Source organism: Zonotrichia albicollis, chromosome 4 (genome assembly GCF_047830755.1).
Source record: "Zonotrichia albicollis isolate bZonAlb1 chromosome 4, bZonAlb1.hap1, whole genome shotgun sequence".
Taxonomy (NCBI): Eukaryota; Metazoa; Chordata; class Aves; order Passeriformes; family Passerellidae; genus Zonotrichia; species Zonotrichia albicollis.
The window spans coordinates 24,138,672-24,157,743 of NC_133822.1; the positions used below are offsets into that span (position 1 = coordinate 24,138,672).

The window sequence follows — 19,072 nt, forward strand, 5'->3', positions numbered from 1 at the left end:
CTTTGTCTCCTTTTCAGTCTTGCATTGAAGCTCACGAGAAGGACATGGAGCTTTCCTTTGCCGTCCAGCGCAGTAAAGACATGGTGTGCGGGATCTGCATGGAGGTGGTGTATGAGAAAGCCAATCCTAGCGAGCGCCGCTTTGGGATCCTCTCCAACTGCAGCCACACCTACTGTCTCAAGTGCATCCGCAAGTGGAGGAGTGCTAAACAGTTTGAGAGCAAGATTATAAAGTGAGGCACTTTCCCATTCCGATTGTGCTTTGTTACTGTGGAAGAGCTTAGTACCTTGTGACAACTTGCAACAGGCTTCCAGATGCAGACTGCACAGTGCATACTAACTTTTAGTTTAGGAGTGAAATAATTGTTAGGGATAACATTTACACTCTGATTTGGTTAATACCGGGTTAAGTTTGCAAAACTCAATGGTAGTAAATAACTGTTGTTTATTGAGTAGCATGTTGTCCAGTGGTTACTGTTCGTGTCTTGGACACCCAGGCAGGAATCTGGAAACAGATTAACCAGTTCAGAATGTATGCTGCTTAATTCATTACTGCCTTAGAGCATTATTCAGTTGGCAAAACATTTCTCCATTTAAGGCTGTTCTAGAAAATACAAAGTTCCAATAAAATAAATATAGGAAAAAATACCAAAATAAATTTATTTAATTCTAAAGAAAAAGGAGTCTGTGTGAAGTGTTTTTTCAAGCTTTTCTGAGATAAGCTGACCAGCTGCCATTGCCATTGAGTTCTTGAAGAGAATTTAGGTTGTGTTCACTTACAAGAGAGTCTAGATTGAAAAGATTTAACAGCGAGTATATGAGTACAAGTAGCTCTTTAAACATGGATATATGCCATGGTTTGTTATATAGGAGAGAGAGCACCCTGTAACGTGGAATTTTGCAGCACAGTCTGTTCGTTTCCCAGGTCCTGCCCAGAATGCCGGATCACGTCTAACTTTGTCATTCCAAGTGAGTACTGGGTGGAGGAGAAGGAAGAGAAGCAGAAACTCATTCAGAAATACAAGGAGGCAATGAGGTATGAGCAATGCAGCCTTTTTATCAAATTGAGACTGCAGAGATAAAGGCACACATGGAGAAGAAGGGTGTTAATGTAAAGCCCCTTTTCACACCTTCTTTCCACCACCATGTGTGAAACCTATCTCTGCCTGTCTGCCCACAGATGCATGCACACAGTCCCAAAGCTATTCCTGTGTTCTTTCACCTCAGACTTCCCCTTCTCTACACAGAACACTGGTAGTGTAGCCCTAAGGCAGTCCAAGCTCGTGCACTGCACACCATTGGTGTCCCTCTGCATGTGTCAGTTCCCACAGAGTGTAATTAATCATTTCTGCATGCAGGTCTTCCACTCACAAAATGCCTTCTGCTCCTGGTACTCGAGATCCTTGTGGACTGCAGGTAGATGCAGTTCTGTAGTCTGATTGGGGTGTGCTGTCAGTAAGGGTTGGATATTTTCCTTTCCAGCAACAAGCCATGCAGGTATTTTGATGAAGGCCGTGGGAGCTGTCCATTTGGAGGGAACTGTTTTTACAAGCATGAATATCCTGATGGCCGCCAAGAGGAGCCGCAAAGACCCAAAGTAGGAACCTCAAGTAGATACCGGGTTAGTGATGATGATTAATTGATCTTTCAGCAGAGAGCACAGGAGGGGTGTGCATTATGTCTTCTGCCTTGAGAAGAGACTAGGGAAATACTGACTTTTCTTTTTTCCACTTCTGCTAGAGCTCTGTAATGGTGAATTTGAAGGAGGCGGTGCTCTAAAGTTTGTGAATGCTGGAGGCCAAGATGGAAAGACTAAATTTAAAAAACTTTCTTACAACATACTGAAGTAAAAATGTTGGGTAGCAGTAATAGGGGTGTGTGTAAGGGTTAATGCTGCTGGAGGTCAGTATCTCCCTGAAAGAAAAATGTGATTTCTTGCATGTCAGAAAGTACTGGGGGCATGTCAGCCTCTGGAAAGGCTCCTGCTTTGTACCACTGGGTCACCTGGGAAATCCTTGTGTTCCTTTTGCAGGCGCAGCGGAGGAATCGGTTCTGGGAGTTCATCGAGGAGCGAGAGAACGGTGACCCCTTTGAAACCGACGAGGATGAGGTGGTGACCTTTGAGCTCGGTGAGATGTTGCTGATGCTGTTGGCAGCCGGAGGGGATGATGAGCTAACGGATTCCGAGGATGAGTGGGACTTATTTCATGATGAGCTGGAAGATTATTATGATTTGGATCTATAGCACCTGTCAGTGGAGTGTGGACTGTTGTCTTGGCTTCAGGCAGTAGCTATTACCTGTGGTGTTGTGGCAGTGCCTGTGTTTCTCCTAGGCAGGCCGATCAATTCCAGGTGCTGTTGTAATAACTTTTACCCAGGGTCTGTCTCTTCCCTTCCCCTCCTTTCCCACCCCAGGAGTGTTGTTTTTCCTCTGTTTCAACAAATAACAATAAATAAATCTTTAAAATGTTAGTTTTTGTAAAAATGAATTTAACTGTCAAACAGTTAGCTTAGGTTTGTTGCTTCATCTGTGTACCCAACAGAGTTCACCCAGTTCCAGGGTTAAAGTGTTTACAGGAATTCCACACTCATTTTGAAGAGCCCAGATACAAAAATGAGCAGTGGCCATGCAGTGGGGATGTTAATTGGCTGATGGCCGTTATTCTGTCTTTGTACCAATATTTCTGATTTCAGGCCAGATACAAATAATTCTTTCTGGAATCAGCTCCGTTCCAGCCCCCTCATGTACACGTCTTCATTTGTGACTTTTGGTCTCTGTTTACTTGCACATTACTATTACTACTGTGTAACCAGAACCAGGTGTGAATGTTCTGGATTTTTACTGTGTTTAGCATGAAAGGAAAATGTCTTTGTGAAAGGAGAACTCTCTATGTGTATATACAGATAAATGTAGAGTTGGACCTCAAGGATGGGGAGACTCTGTGTAAGTTAAAAATAACAAAATCATCTTTCACCCCCTCTTGGTGCATGAAGTCTTGCCTCCAATTGGACATGAATCTGGTCTCAGCCCAGACTGGGAAACTATCCTGATTATCGCTTAACTTGATAGATGGCACTCCCTAATACACCAGCTCTCTTTCATGTGTATGATTAGGGTTGTCCAGGAGCAGAAATCCGGTTAGCCAAGGTGGGGTCAGAGGAACACCAGAGAGGACCCTTTAGCTTTATCGCTCTGTAAGTTTTAGAACTTCATGTAAACACTTAAGCCGTGAGCTTTGCTAGAAACTCGCTGTGCCTCCCAGCTGCTCTGAGGTACTTGTGCCTCTCTGCAGCTGGGTTGGGCAGGTTGCCTGGTAAAGCTGTTCAGTTTATGTGAGTTACTGCTTACAAAGGCAGTCGTGCAGTTTCTGGCTGTAATTTGCATTGAGAAATTACTTTGCCACCAAAGCCCCAGCACAGGAATTTTAACCTTGCATTACATTATTGCTGTTTTTTATTGACTTGTGGATGCCCCGTGATCTGTTCTCCTGCTGCTCTTGTCCCCTAGACTGCCTCTCCTTTCACTTTTAAATGGAATGAGAAATTGTTCTGAGGTCTATAACGTATTGTTTTGCAGCTGCCTTTTGTAAGAAGCACTTTTCCCAAATAAAAAAAAGTAAAAAAAATTTAAACAAGAAGTCAGTCTGTTCTTTGCAGTTTGAAGGTTCTGGTTTTTGACTTGATTATTTTTATGTGTGTTTCTGTAAATACAGAGGCATTTCTGTCACTTATTCTTAACTCTTGCAGAACTGTGTACAGAATTCCTGCATTGTTAGAGCCTTTCCAGCAAAGAGCCTCTAACGCAAGAGACACATTCCAAACGGACAACTGAGAGAGCTGATGTATTGAAGGAATATCTGGGGTCATTAGTAAGAACTGACATGTCTTGCTTTCTCAGAAGTCAGTCCTCCACTGTTGTGTTAATTTTATTTGCACTGGACAAAGCCAGCTGCAGGACATAGTCTTACCCACAGTTTCCTATCTTAATGCTTTTGGGCAGCAAGTCCAAGCACTGCTACAGGCCACTTCCTGAGGCTCCATGTGCTTGTGTTCAGATAGAAACATTTTTCTGCAGAAATACACAAAGTTGCAAGTAAACTGCTAGAAGCATTATTAAGATGCTGGGGACATGATTTAAAAAAAGTTTTAAGTGAACAGAGTGAAGCCATTTTTGGTTTGTTCAGTTTGTTTTTGGTTTTTTTTCCCAGGGGCCAAGTAGCAGAGGGAGGAAAGGAATGTAATTTGAGCAAATGATACTTTGAACTGATAAAAGGGAGAAAATGGAAAAAAGTTAAAGCCTCCCTCTCCTACATGGTGAACATAAGTTATATCCTATTGGAAAGCTTCATCCAAATGTGAGTTTTTAACAAAGCTCTGTTCTGATAAGGTGGGAAAAGGCAGTGAACTTACCAGCCAGAGCACATGTGTGAGCTTGCTTTCATAAGGGGTCAGGGGTGGTGTGCTTTACTCCCTGCCCAAGTGTAGGGGTGGCACGGAGGTGGCTGCTGGTGCTTCTAAAGCTTCCTCCTGTACACATCACAGAGGAGGCTGAGAACACCCAGCTGAGCGATGTGCCATGGTGGAGGCTGCTGGGTGGAGCTGCACGCCACTGGTGTGTTTACAGGCAGCGTGACAAATAGCTCCTGTTGCTTTGAACTGTGCTGTGGTTCCTGTTGTGCAGGTTCAGGAACTGCCCGTGTTTGTCCCCAGGCCAGCACTGCTGGGTGCTGCTTCCTGTCCCAACCAGAGCCTTGTGTCTGAGCTGCCTGGGGCACTGTGACTCCCACCCCCACCAGCCCCAGTCTGGGACAGCTGAACATAGAAGGGTCTCTGAGATAAGTGTGTTAGTAGGCTGCTATGTTCTTCCTCTGTGAGAACAGCAATAAATTCAGTAGAATTAAGCTTATAATGTAAGACGGTGGTGGATGACAACTCTGGCTGTGCTACATTCTCTTCAAGGAAATACTTAAGGTACAGAAACTGAAAAGAGTAGCATCAAGGAAAGGGTATAACATCTCCATAAACTTCCACCAGCAGAATCTTAATTTCAAATCCAAAATCTTTAGAAAAAGATGGATGCTGTCACTTAAGATGCCTTGACTTTACTCCCTAGCCAGAATACATTTCATTTGATACAACCTTTGCCTCCTGTGGAAAGTGCAGGCTAAGTGTGCTGACTGTTCTCCCTGCTCTGAACGTGATCATTCAAGGTAAGAGCACTTGTTACAACTTTGGCTGCTTTAGTTCAAATGATGCTAGCACAGCTGGCCTGTGTGGCCCAAGGTGGATTGTAATCTTTGAGGAAATACCTGGTTCATTTAATGAAATACAAAGTAACTTTCCTACTACTGCAGGTACAGAGGAGATTTGTATTTGGAGGGTACATGAGCTATGGGGTGTCTCATGTTTGGAACAAAACTTGTGTAGATGAAATTATTCATGCTGCAGCAATTTAAAATGAGGCAATTTCCATGTAATCATTTAGGATTGAGATACAATACAGGACTGTGCTGCAGGGATCAAGTAACTACAAAGTCAGTTTAATTGCTAGCATTAGAAAGGCATTAAACTGTAGTTGTGGTGAGCCTCACTTCAGGTTAGCAAAACTAGGCTTAGGAGTGAAAACTATAAGCAGTGATGTTCATGGACACAACAGTAGCAAGGAAATGCAGGATTGTAAATATGCTCAACTCTGGTTACACATGGGTGTGCTGTTTGTCACTCACTGTCAGGCCCTGCTTGACAACAGCTTGATGTGAATGCATCCACAGAAGCTGTGCAGGCAGCTGTGTGAAGGTTGATTTACAACAGCAGCTTTAGAAAAAGTCCTTCTAAAGATTTTTTTTTTAATTCCTGTTTCAAGGTGAAGTACTCTTAGGACAAAGGGGCTCTTGGCCTGTCTAGAACTATTCTCGAAAGAGTGTGATATCCCAGCATTGCCTGTTGGTGTAATTCTAGTTCTCAACACAGTTGCTTAAAAGTGGTGCTTGAAAATTATTTCAGGAGCCAGTTTGCTGAGCAATGACTGTTTGGGCCCCTCCCACACACCTGCAGGCAGCTGTGGGTTCTGGGAGCTGAGAGCCAGGAAAATGCCTGTTGGGGAAGGGGCACCTGTAACAGCGCTGCCGTTGGAGCACTCACCTGGCTGGGGGAGCTTCACTTCCAGTTCCTTGTCCAAAATCACAGGCATCTTCTTCCTGAAAGAAGGCTCCAGGATAGAGTGCTCCACCTCTGTTCAGCATCTGAAAATTGTCTCCCTTCCAACTATACTTAAACATTAACTGGAATGATTAGATAAGAGTCTCAGCTTTTGTAACTGAGAGCCTGTCTCCTGCACATAAAGCAAAGCTGGACCACATAGGCAGTGCTGTGTGCCTTCTACATCACTGGGCTGCTGGGTTGTGGTGGCTTTTAACTAGCCAGCTTCTGGGAAGTGTCAAGTTTGGTACATTTAAAATTTTTCTAATTATTTTTATTACCCTATTCCACCAAGAGGTAATGCTTCTTCTCATCTGGCCTGGCTGTGACACCAGTAAAAAGTAATGTGCCATAGCAAAGATTCAAATGCTTTTTCCCAGTAGATAAGAACTTAACAAATGAGCTCATCTTCAAGCTGAATGTGTAGCTCTTGAAACTGAAACCTGTGGGGCAGTAGTAGTTTCAAAAATAGCTTTGTAAACAACCTTATAACCCTTTGTACAAATGCATTACTGATGCTGTCAAGATGCACTTGGAATTTGCATATGATCTGGGGAACAAACCATTAACAGAAGGCTCCATAGGAGTTAGTGCTACTTTGCCTTGTCATAGCTGGGTGTTTCCATCTGCTCTCTGATGGGGAAAGGCAGAACCACAGAGATTATGCTGAGCCTGTATTTTGATCTAGTGGTTCTCACAGTCTAGAATAACAGGCATTTTTTTAAATTTTAAGGGGATTTTTTTAAAGTTCACAGCTTCCTGTATTACCTCTCAAGTAACAGCATTACCAATGTACTCCAAAGAACCTTGTGAGCAAGTGCTGCTCTTCACTCACGGGAGGACAGCTGGAAAAGCAGCTCTGTGGAAACCACTCAGTGTAACTGCCCAAAGGCCTTGTGGAAAACACAAACAGGACCAACCAAAAGAGGTCACGCTCCTGGCTTAGCTGCACAATGGGTAGGTGTCTAAGACTAAGTTTCTTGGAGGAGCAGGAAGCCTGTTAGACCTGTTAAAGGAAAGGGAACAGTCACAAGCCTGTTCTCCCTGATCCTGAATTGCACAGCTTTTGCCAAGAAGGTCTGGCTTTGCCAGCAGCTCCACGTGTGCGGGCAGGGAACAGCAAGAGCCCTGAAAGCTGGCAGTGCTGGGCACTCAGAGCACAACAGCCTGCACAGCAGTGGCTAATTAAGGTGGTAAACCCAATGAACCATGGAAAGTTAACACTCTGCTGCTACCATCCTTCCTCTAATTCTTGACCAGTGAAAGATTGTAACTGGAGAGGAAAGCAATACTTTCTCTATTGCAGTCTTCTGGACGATACTAAAAAAAAAAAACAAAAGAGTAAAAATTATGGATTACAAACTACTACCAGGAATAGAAATATTAAGCTTGCATTTGACTGCTTTTGCAGTAACAAGAGCTGTAGAAACTAGTTGTTTGGAAGCTGGCTCACCACTGTGAAAGGTTATGGTATTTGCTTCAATGTGCAAACCAAAATGCAACTACAAGGCTAGTAAAAATGAAGAAGGAATAAAGATTTAAAAAGCGAACATGAGAAGGAGGATGCCTGAAGATGAAGCTTTCTCCACAGCAGGCTATGGCAAGAGGGAAGCATGGAAGGTTCCTCCCTGAGCTTACACAGAGCTGAATTAACCCCTGCCCTTGGCATGGAATAGCAAAGAACCTGGCCAGAGGAAGCATTAAGAACATCAGAAATATTTCCAAGACTATTACTTAATTATTCATTCTCCTTTATTTTTTTGTGCTTCTAAGACAAGATTTTCCAGCAATACTTGCTACATGTTTTTCTCTATTTTTCAAGGACTTAGGAAACAGGGGCAGCCAGCCATTGGGTAAGCTGGCAACACCCCAGCCTTCCCAAGGCTGCTTTGCATGTAACACAAACTGTGTTTTATCATTACAGAGTTGGAGTTGCAGTTCATAGCTTAACAGTAACTAAATGATACACTTTGGTACATGTGGACTGTCATAAAAAAAACTTCCTCTGACATTTCTTTCCTCCTCCTCCTTCCCTGTTTCCATCTACTAGGAAAAAAAACTTGCAAGCAACAGGAAAAAAAACAACCTCAAAACCTTCACCAAAAAAAACCCAGCCCATACCCTTCATTCAGTTCAGGTATTCAGAAAAGTGAGCCCCAAGTAGCAGAGCTTGTGACTGGGAGGAGCAATCCAAAACCTTCCATTGCTACCACCATGTTCAGTCTCCACTGAGTGCAGCAGCAGATATACTCACCTAGGGCAGCTCTGCTGCACCCCACACCCTTGCCTTAACACTCTAACAATGTAAATTTCAACTTTTTGCCTAATTTAAACCATCTCACCCCTTGCTGAGTTTTACAAGAGCTTGCATCCATCCTTCACACTCCCTTGAAGATCTACAGGGATACTCTCAAGCTGCCATTGGCCCATCACACAAGATACAGAAGGCTTTTGGTTAAAATCAGCACATCAAAAGCAAGATGAGGTTATCAGGGAGGAATGAAAAAAAAAGGGTTCTTTCACTGGAAGCTTTGCTGTCCCAGCAAGTCCATGTAGCAGGATGGAGAACAGTACTGGAAATAATCCTGACTATTACAAAGCAAAGAAAGGCAACTTTTCTCACCCCAGGAAGAAGTGTATCATATTCTTGCCTGCTGTGCCACCCCTGAGATGTCTCCAGGTTTGTCTGGTGAGGAACTCAGGGCAGATGTGAAATCCTCTACCCCTTCACAAATGTTATTAAGCTCCTTGGCATGGGTGGCTACCTGCCTGACCTCCGGAGAGCTCCTAAATCAAAGTTTAGGCAGGAGTGGGTTAGTGCTGTCCAAGCATGCCTCAGACTTTTTACAGCTACCAGCAGAGAGGAAAGTGCTGAAAACCAGCAACACAGCTTAGAAGGGTCAGTGCAGAACTCTGGTGCAAATTTATCTTCTGACACAGCCAGAAAGACATGTAAGGAAATAATTAAAGGCAATAACTTTTATAGTTCTCTTTGGTTAGGGCAAGGCCTGGCAGCTTCCTGAGTTGTCTCATCTCAGAAGTTCACATTGCTATGTTCAAAGCAACCTATGCTACCAACAACAACAGTGATCTCTGAAAATACTCACAAGCCAAACTGCAAGGTAGAAATATCAAGAGAGATGGCTTGAGGCCACATAAAACACTTTCGTCAACTGAACAAAACTGAATCAAACAGCCTCAGAAGCATGGCAGTTTCCAAGTTCTCCCTGAAGCCTCTCTTCAGCAGGAGCACTGGCTCTTCTCCACACTTGGACTGGCAACCACTGGCCTGGAGTCCAGACTGAAGCTGTTGGGAGGGTTCTCCCCATGAAGCTGTAAGGTATTTCGGGCTATCAGCTCCTTAGCCATTAATGTGAACACCTCTTCTATGTTTTGAGCTTCTTTGGCTGACGTTTCCAGCACAGCTAAGAGCCCGTGCTTCTCTGCCAGGGTGCAGGCATCTTCAAACAGCACTTGGCGCTTGTCCAGAGAATCCGATTTGTTCCCTTAAAAGAAGGCAAAGACATACTTCAACCACTTAGGCTTTCAAAAATTTATTTTTAAATGGATGCAGGAATTGAGTTTTGTTAAACAATAGATTTATGTTAGCAGTAGGAGTTACTGCATAGAACAAGATGTGAGAACACCAGAGCCATAAATATAGACTGTGGTTTAAAACTGCAGCAAATCATATCATAGCAAAAGAGATTAAATCCAAGAAAAAACTAAAAACCTGTGTTCATCTGATTACTTAGTGTAAGTAAAAGATTACCTAGAAGCAACTGTTGTCCTGTTCCCTAGTGGTTTTAAATATTAAATAGCCTTTATGTTGAATATTTTTTTGTTTAAAATCTTTTAGGGTGATGTAAAAAGAAAGAGAAGAATTCAGATCAGCTACCTTAATGCCTAGAATATGTACTTGTTTCTGCATGTATAGATTAAACTTTTACTTGCAGCACATTAGTCAAAATCTGTCATGAAACACCTCAGATAAAATATCTTTGTATATTTAGGCAGTTGCAGCACATGTGGATTATTCAGTTATAGCAGCTGACTGAAGTCCACATTTATAGTTTAAAGACAACCTTTCATCAAATTAGTACCTTGAATATATATCAAGTAACTACCCTCTCATAAAGTCCCCTTAAGTATTTCTAAAAGGAAAAAAAACCAAAACCAACCTACCCCACACAAAAGAAAAAAACAAACAAAACACAAAAAACCCCCAAACAAACAAAAAAAACCCCAAAAAAACAAAAAACACCCCAGCTTGAGGGTTATTTGCCTTCTTAAGAGGAACCCACCCACCTTTTCCTCCTTCAGTTCCAGACAGGAAAGTTAGGTTTCCTAACCTCAACTTCCTGCTAGAAAGGTGTATAACGTGACTAAGTGTAATTAAATGTACAACAATTTCTGCCAGTGTAAGAAAAGCAAACAGCACCAGCTTTGGAAGAAAGCACCAAGCTGGATCCTAACAAAAGCTTCAGTTTTTACTAATTTAAGAACTTCTCTCCCTAAAAAAACCCCAACAACCACCACCATCCCCCACCACACACAGATAAGTATCTTTCTTTAGATTCATGACAGAAGTTAGGAAAAACCAGCCAAAGTGCAGTGATTTACACTCCCCTGCCCGCAGTTCCAAGCAGTGCATTAGAAGCAGGTGCAGAGGAAGGACAGGAGAGATCTCAGCAGCACGAGCAGGAGGGTGCTGGCAGCAGAGGCAGCAGCTCAGGGGCCCTGCCTGGGGCTCAGCGCTGCCCCAGCCCCGCTGCTGAGCTGCTCCCAGCACACTGCAACAGCCTCGGCCATGCCAATGGAAATAAGGGCAAGAAAGGCTCTGGTGTTTCACCACACCAGCGTTCTCGTTCGCAGCTCCTTCCCTGGGGGAGGGAACAGCAATAATAACCACGAAACCCAAGGGAAAGGAACCGCGGCTTCCTACCAGCTCCATTCCCGGCAATTCCCAGCACTGCTTTCCTCCAAGAGGCAGTTTCCTGAGCGCCAGTGGAATGCAAGCCGGCTACTCCAGCTCTGCAAAAGCCATCTCCCCATCTATTGTCTTACCTGCTCGGAATCCCATTACAGAGCAAAGCGCATGCATATCAAGAGAGCAGAGAGGAAAGATGAGAACCACGAGTCTGTGCATCCCCCTTCACCGTGAATTATTGAGCTGCTACATTCCCGTGCAGCAGGAGTACAGGGTCAGGCTTGCTGCAGTTCTAACCTCAACAAGGTGGTCCCTGCCTCCAGCCTGGCAGCAAAGCTTGTTGGGTTATTCCAGCAGGAAAGGAACAACTGCAAAAGGGTTTTGCTGTCTGCAATAGGTTTGGTTCTGTCAGGACCAGGATATGACTCTCCTTATTTTTTTAAGCTTAGGTTGAAATGATACACTTGGTGATCTATTTTAATTAGAACTGAATGCTTCCTTAATGCACAGTGTATAGATCCTTCAAGTAGTGGTAGGAAACAAGGGAGATTTTATATCCATATTAAAAATCTACATAACACAATATTTAAAACTAAAATCCTACCAATTAACATCATGACCAAGTTTGCAGCACCATACTTTTCAATTTCATGAATCCAGTGAGGAATGGATTCAAATGTGGACCTCCTAGTAAGGTCATAGGCAAGGATGGCCCCATGGGCACTCCTGTAATAAGACTGGGTTATTGTCCGGAAGCGCTCTTGACCGGCTGTGTCCCACACTTGGATCTGTAAGAGAAAGGACAGAAGTTGTAAAGAGCCCTGAGCACCACTTTCCTGTGTGCTTGCCCTCAGCAGAAGGCAGCCAGACCTGTCCCAGCTCACTCTACCAGTGTGCTGTGCCCTCCCTAGATCCAAAAAGCCATTTACAAGCCTGTACAGTCAGTCTACACAGACCAAAGAGAAAGCTCCAAGGGTAGACTCAGCTTTCCAAAGAGGCCAAGAAACCCATTTTCAACAACTGTAGTAAAAGACACAGAACATTATAGCCTTTCAAGAAGAAGAGCAAAGAACCCTAACACAGAGGGCAGAGCAAATCTACATGTAAAATCCAGGCATCCTAACTTTCATCTGCAAACAGAGGGAAGTTTTAGCTGACAGTTTCTTCTGGTGCTTGTCTGGAAGTCTTCTTCCCTCAAATTAAGCACACATCAAAGTGGAGCCTTTGCAAACTTTGGGGGTTTTCCCTCCTTGGTGTGCCAGCTCAAACCCTCATATCTCTGGGGGGAAGAGACATCTCCAAACTATAGCCTTCTTCCAAAGAACTCCCTGCAGGCAAAGCACAAGCCCTCTCTTCAAGCAGATGCCGAGAAGTCATGAGAACAAGTATGTACCCAAATTAGGGTGACTGCTTCCCCCAGGACATCTTCCTGAGAGCAAACTCCACTGGGAAACACCCCTGTTTAGAAAGGCAGCCAGCTTTTGCCAGCTGCCCTCGGCAGGGCCGGGCAGGAGGTGCCGTGCGTCCCGCGGCTTCCTGGCACCGGCACGGAAGGGCGGCTCGGCCGAGGCGCTGCTCGCCCGGAGCCCGGGGCTCGCTCCCGCCACCGACCTTTACTTTCTTGCCGTCGATGTCCATGGAGCGCACGGTGAAGTCGACGCCGATGGTGTTCTGCTGCTTCTCGTTGAACTGCCCCGTCTTGAAGCGGTGCACCACGCACGTCTTCCCCACGTTGGAGTCGCCGATCAGGATGATCTTGAAGAGGTAGTCGAAGGCATCGTCCGCGCCGGAGCTGGGGAACGGCATCGCGGCTGCCGGGCGGGCCTGCGGCCAGGCGGGGGAGGAGGAGGAGCCGCAGGCCCGAGGAAGGAGCCGGTGCCAGGCGCTCACCTGCCGGCGCTGCCCTGCCGGGACAGGTAGCGCCGCCCTGCCGCGGGGCCGGCGGGAGCTGTAGTCCGCCCCCTCCCCTCCCTTTCCTTCCCTTCCCCGCCCCGGGCTCGGCCGGGCCGCGCAGGGGCTGGGCCGCTCGCTCCCGCCCCGCGCAGGGGGCGGGCAGGGCCCCGGCGGCGGCCGCGGCCGGACTACAGCTCCCGCCGCTCCGTGGGACCGCCCGGAAGGGCCGCCCCCGCCCGCCGACTTCCTCCGGCCGCGCTGGGCGCCGCGCACGGAACGCGGGGCCGGGCTCGGAACGCGGGGCCGGGCACGGAACGCGGGGCCGGGCGGCTCCCCGGGGCGTGAGGCGGCGGCGGTGGCGGAGCCGGAGCCGGAGCCGGGCCCTGCCCTGCCCTGCCCTGCCGTGCGCTGCCCGCTCCGCTCCGCTCCCCGCCCCGCCGAGGACGTGGCCTCGCCCCCTCCTCGGCTGGGCTGGGCTGCGGTGCCGGGCGGGAGAGCGGCCGGGCCTCCCCGGCAGCCCGGAGCGTTCTCGGAGCCTTGCGGTGCTCGGGGCAGCCCCTTGTCCTTCCCCCCGGACAGCACCCGGCCGGGCATCGCGGTGACACACGGTCTGCTTGTGCCGGCTGCGAGGGCACTGGGTGGGTTTGCGGCCGTGCCGCTGTTCTTCTCTTTGGAAAAATGGCATAGGAGGGTGGGGGGCTGCTGGTTAGGGGTTTGATGGGGTTTTATTTGTTTTTTTTTTTTTTAATTGTTATTATTTTGAAGAAAAAAGTCCTTTTGTTTGTTTCGCACTTTGGGATGTTAAGGCTGCGCTTTCCTGTCGGCTTTGGAGGGCAGTAGGGTAGCATTAAGGGTGTTTATTTTGAACTTAAGGTGTTTTATTTTACCTTTAAGTGAGAGGATAAGGGAGAACACTGAGGAGAACTTAACAAATAAGGGTGGAAGCCTATCAAAAGCTTACTCAGAATACTGGCTGGCTGTAGGTAAATAGTGCTGAATAGTAAGATGAGGCAGTCTAACGCTCTAAAAGCACTCCTCTTCCTTTCTTAAAGGCATGTGCTTCGCTGCCTTGAGTTCTGTGGGTCATCCTGCTGCTGAGCTTTTGCTCTTCCTCCACCACAGTTACCATGGTGTCCTCACAATAATTTGACTAACTTTAAAGAAAAAACTGGTTGCAGACTTTTCTAGCCTAGGAAGAATGCCAGTTTTGAGTATAGTTTTGAGTATAGGATGAAGACAGAGGGAAAACAGAGTCTTTCGTGGTTATCTCTATGCTGTGAAAGTGTCCTGTGCCAGAAAGCCTTCTAGAAAGAAGACCTAAGATTGGGGAGCTCTGAGGAACAGATTGTTTCGATAGCAAATGCTGTTTAAAAAAAATCAGGTGACTTTAAGGTCATGCCAGGTCTTAGCTTTAAAAGGACTCCGTATCTTGGACAAATAAGATCTACGTTTGCATGTGTTGACATGAAGCAAGTAGTAAATCTTGTGCTTTGGGCTGCAAACTGATTACCCAAGGAAGGAACTTTTCCCCACAGCGTTGCACAACTGGCAGTGTTTTGCTTTCTTGGGGACAGCTCTGTTATCTGCCTGGCGGGAGGGGAGGGAGAGCCAAGGAACCTTTTGTGTTTGACCAGCAGACCGTGTGGCTCACAGCCTGCAAGGACTGGAGCTGGGAAACTGGAGTGCCTTGGCTTCCCTTCTCAGTACAGCTTGTGCGGGGACAGCCCTGGGCTGCGGGGTTACTGCTGCACTGTGGTGCTTGTGTGGGTGCTGGGTCTTCATTCGCTGGTGCTGGGACCTCAAGTCAAGGGAGTATCAAGATTGCAAAGCTGCCTCTTCAGGGCTGGTCTGGCCTTCCCACAGCTCCAGCTGTAGGCACTTTTTTTCTTTTTTTTCCTCTGTGTGAGCCCAAGCAGTCTAGGCCCATGTGCCTACAAGGAGGTGCTGTGTGCCAGCTGGAGCAGTGGCAGGGTGGCCCAAGAGCTCCTGAGCTGTGTGGAGACAGATGGTGCCAGGTCTTGTACAGACTCACTGCATTCGCCCTGAAAGAGAATGGAGGGGTTCAGGGAGATGTAGGATAAATGTGACTCTGGTGTCTCAAAGCTGTCATAGCTGGGTCCCTGTTACTCAGAGGATCTCCATGCCATGCTCTGTTTTGGAGGTCAGATGTGATGTCAGTTTTCACAGTGGTTCACATATCCAGCAGTAGCTGGGTATTGCTGTTGGTCAGGCATGTGTCACCACTGGGAGAACAGGGAAGGGAGACTGCCTGCAGTGCAAGATGTCTTGATGAAAGCTTTAAAAGCAGAAATAAAAAGTCTGTGTGAAATAAAGAGTTTTCAGCTGCAGAAATTTGGATGAGAGACTGTCTGGGCAATGACTTCTACTTTCTCCAGGTGAGGTTATGAAGCTGAACTTGAAAAGACTTCTGTCAGATGTGCAAATAATTACAAAAAGCACCTGTGGATACAAAAGGACTCAAAGGCATTATATTCTGTCTTGTTTCAGTGCTGATGCTTTGGGGGAACGGAGGTGGTGCTTCAGTTTACCTCTCCTCAGCATTCAGAGTGTTTGTGGTGTTGACATGTCTTCTGAAATGTGTGGAGAGAGATTCATCCCCTCACTGCCCAGTGGGGCTGTTTCCCAAAAGCTGTTAGCAAACACCATCCCTCGGCCATGCCAGCTCAGCTGGGGCATTGGAGTGGTGTGACATGGAGCAACATGAGGAAACTGTGTGTCTGTGGTGGCCTTCCCTCAGTACTGACAGTTCCTGCTTCTCTGGAGGTTGAGGTGTCACCCATGCCCTACACCCATGTCCTGTAGGGACAGGATGGTGTGACTTGTTGTGTGCTGTACTGATGAGTTAGGGACTGCTGGAGCTGTAATGTCAGGCTTGAGAATGAACAGGAAAGGATTCCGGCTGTTGGATTTCAGCACTGTCCTCACAGCTACTTCCCTTCTTCCATCTCTGCAAGTCCACTCTTGGGCATGTTCCTTCAACAGCATCTTGGTGAGGCAGTCAGATCCCTTCAAAACCCTTCTCCAGCCATAGCCAAATGCTGCTCCTGTGGCTTCATCACCTGGCTGTGTCCAGCCAGGTAGCAGCAGAAAGCTCTAATTTATGGTCACTCTGTAGTGCACCATGTGTGTAAATGGTGCACAATGGTCTGTAATGGGAAAATGCTGGAAATTGGTGGATCAGGGGGTGTTCCTTTGGTCCTGGGCACTGAAGAGGCATCTGCTAGGAGAGAACCAAAAAAGAAGTGCTATGAGGGTACTGGGAGAATGGGAATGACAAAACACCTTAATGTACAAGTGATGAATGGGGAGTGGTGTGAAACAAGTTGGAAAGGTGTGGCATGGAGTTGTTCCATTTGGATTCGAGCTGCTTGTACTTCATACACATGTTTTATTTCAAATTGGTTTTCCCTTCTCCTCCCTTCCCATCTTCTTCTGTTTAAAGGAGAAGAAGAATGACTTAATCATCCTCCAGCCCTCGTGGCCAAGGCAGGAGCGGGGCTAGGGCTGCCAGGAACAGAGCATGGCTGTGCCTGGAGCCTTACGGAGGCAGCCTGCCAACAGAGGCCTCGTGTCCCACTGCACCCACCATCACATTGTTGTGTTCCTGCTGACCTTCTTCAGGTAGGCTGAGTGCTCAGAGATTTGTATTTCCACCTTTTCTCCAGAGGAGATTGGGCCAACCTGTGTTCTGTCTGTGTGTTTCCTGGCAGTTATTCCCTGCTCCATGCCTCCAGAAAGACATTCAGTAATGTCAAAGTCAGCATTTCCAGCCAGTGGACTCCCTCGCCCCAAAACAGCACTGCCCCCGAGCTCCAGCCATGTGAGGTAAGGACACCAGGGAGAAGGGAGTGCTAGGAAGGGTGGGCAGCTGCCAGTGGGCTGAGCTTGTGGGGCTGAAGAAGTCCCTTTAGGTGTTCCTCACTTCTCAGAGTGTGAGTGGAAGCTTTAGGTGTTGGCACTGTAGTTTTGTGGATCACCAGGCGATGCTGAAAGCTTCCCTGGCGGTGCCCAGAGAGAAACTTGTCAAGAAGCTGCAGTGTTCCAGTGAGAAGGGGGCCCAGAAGAGTCTGCAGTGGCATGGAGGAGGGGGAAGGGAGACTCTTCCTCTGAAGGGTTGGAGGCAATAAACCAAAGCAGAGTCCTGTGAAATCCTGGCTGTGCTTTCTCTGGGGCAGTGCTGCTGCTGCCACCCTCTTAAAAGGTTAGCCAGACTAGGAGAGAAGAGAGCTGTCTGACAGTGCTAGCTGTTATCCTAAACTGATGGTGAAGAATGGCATATTACCTTGCATCTGAAATGCCTGCTTTCCATGCTGAACATCCAGTACCCCTTGTCTGTGAAATCCTGGTTTCAGTTAAAGCAGTGGGAGTTTTGGCAGTGCTTGCTTGCAGGAAAGGAAGTTTTAAACTGCTTGCTTCTCACAAATGGAAAGGCAAGAACTACCTCCTGGTTCCTACCATGGGGTTTTTAGGGCTTTTTTCCTTTTTGTAATGCTTTGTCCTGATGCTTTTGAGAAGTGGAAAAAATCCCACATCAAAAGCTTGGCCACAGACCATGAGATCTATTAGGGCTGGGAGTTCCCGGTCAGCTGCTGGAGCATTGCCTGCATTAGAAATCATTGGTTATTTGAATGTTTGAATGCAAGGTGTTTACATTTAGTTCTTTACTAACATTCAAACAATCAGTATATTTTGAAGCTGTTTTGTTTTTTTAATATATAAATGGTTTGGTGTTTGCTGGTTGTTGAGATGCATGTGTCTGATCAAGAAAAAGGGTCAAACTGATCTTTTAGTTATCAATATATGTTACATCTGTTAAACTAAGTGGATGTGTGATTGGTGTTGTCTGTACAGGATGTTCTCCTGGAGAGGTAGAATCAAGCTGAAACTGATGATGTTTGAGTTAGGCACATCTCCAGGTCCGGCTTGGGTTGGGTTTGTTTGTTTTCCAATGGAGGCATAGTGGGAAGGGAAGAAAACTTTGTTCTGATTCACTTCATTAATTCTTCAAATTATCCTCAAAGCTTGCTATTTTTTTTATCTGATGTCACTAATCTTTCTTTGGGGACTAGTGAAACTTTTTCCCTTTTTTTGATCATATTGAAACTAAAGTGAAACTCAGGGTAAGCACAAACCCCAGCAATATTAGTGATGACTGGAGTTGGTTGTAAATAGTTTCCAACCAGTCTATTTCTCCCCCTTGTTGCTTTTGTGTTCTTTCTTTCTGTTTGTTTTCTGTCATTTCTTATTTTGGCTGCTGCCACAAATACTTGAAGGGAATTATTCATTTAGTGAAGACAGCAAAAGAAGTACAGAAGAGATGATGCACATAAACCAGAGTATGCCTTTATTGTATTATTCATTAAAATGCTCATCAGTGTTTCAGAGTAAGAAGCTGTCTAACACCTGCATGCTTGTTAGAAGTAGGGTTTGTTTTGCCACTCATTTGTCTTGATCCAGGGGAAAGGAGCATTTCTCACTTCTGGTTTACTAGCTGGCATTTTAGAAGTGAAGCAAAGTGTCAGTGGACATTTTCTGCCAGAAGATAATGCCAGAATTGTTCCTGATTTGTTGATAACTAAAGTGTTGGAGAAATGGGAGCTTGCTTGGGCCGTTCTGCTTTGGAGCTGGGGTTTCCATTGTAAAAGAGTAGAATGAGCTGTGCCTCTCCCCATTTACCTGTCCAAATTTTCCCTCTGTAGCTCTGGAACAGCAGCCATTTATTTCAAAATTCAGAAGAAGCAACTCTATTCCTGGGAACATTGGACACCATCTTTCTGTTTTCCTATGCTGTGGTGAGTAAAACTAACCCCAAACTGCTCAGCTTTGGTTGACTCTTGTTGGGAAGATCACACCCACAATAAAAAGCTTAGTTCAGAAGCAAACCTCTTTCAGTTTCTGTTAGTTCTGCCCATGCCTGTCAGCCACATGAAGATGCTTGTTAACAAACACAAGGGAAATACTATCACTTGAGAATTTCTTACACCCTGTCACTGGGGAGGAGTAGTTCTGTCTCTCCAAGAGTCCCCAGCTG

At 46.2% G+C, this 19,072-nt stretch overlaps 3 protein-coding genes across 8 annotated transcripts in view; 2 read left to right on the plus strand and 1 right to left on the minus strand.

Moving 5' to 3' along the window:
- Nucleotides 1-8,753, plus strand: part of MKRN1 (makorin ring finger protein 1) — a 26,085-nt gene extending 17,332 nt beyond the window's left edge. For 2 of the 4 annotated variants that reach the window (XM_074539121.1, XM_074539119.1), the window contains 4 exons: nt 18-232; nt 925-1,035; nt 1,482-1,596; nt 2,032-8,753. In XM_074539121.1, the coding sequence (XP_074395222.1) occupies nt 18-232; nt 925-1,035; nt 1,482-1,596; nt 2,032-2,244 (654 nt within the window). In that variant the 3' untranslated portion in view covers nt 2,245-8,753. Of the gene's footprint in view, nt 1-17; nt 233-924; nt 1,036-1,481; nt 1,621-2,031 lie in introns of all 4 variants that reach the window. The other 2 variants (XM_074539120.1, XM_074539118.1) reach the window with 1 other exon arrangement.
- On the minus strand, nt 2,488-13,614 carry RAB19 (RAB19, member RAS oncogene family). 2 transcript variants are annotated; one of them, XM_005482787.4, is made up of 3 exons: nt 12,739-13,614; nt 11,732-11,915; nt 2,488-9,703 (listed from the first exon to the last, which is right to left on the minus strand). In XM_005482787.4, the coding sequence occupies exons 1-3, from the start codon at nt 13,612-13,614 to the stop codon at nt 9,438-9,440; spliced, it is 1,326 nt and encodes a 441-aa protein (XP_005482844.2). In that variant the 3' UTR covers nt 2,488-9,437. The 2 variants fall into 2 exon arrangements, with proteins under 2 accessions (XP_005482844.2, XP_074395223.1); XM_074539122.1 differs by having other exon boundaries at nt 9,514-9,703; nt 11,767-11,915.
- The window catches only part of SLC37A3 (solute carrier family 37 member 3), a 22,267-nt gene continuing 15,945 nt past the window's right edge, over nt 12,751-19,072 (plus strand). The window contains exons 1-4 of one of the 2 annotated variants that reach the window (XM_026790801.2): nt 12,751-12,891; nt 16,484-16,662; nt 16,752-16,866; nt 18,741-18,833. In XM_026790801.2, the coding sequence (XP_026646602.1) occupies nt 16,562-16,662; nt 16,752-16,866; nt 18,741-18,833 (309 nt within the window). In that variant the 5' untranslated portion in view covers nt 12,751-12,891; nt 16,484-16,561. Of the gene's footprint in view, nt 12,892-13,518; nt 13,659-16,483; nt 16,663-16,751; nt 16,867-18,740; nt 18,834-19,072 lie in introns of those variants that run through there. The other variant, XM_005482785.4, reaches the window with a different exon arrangement.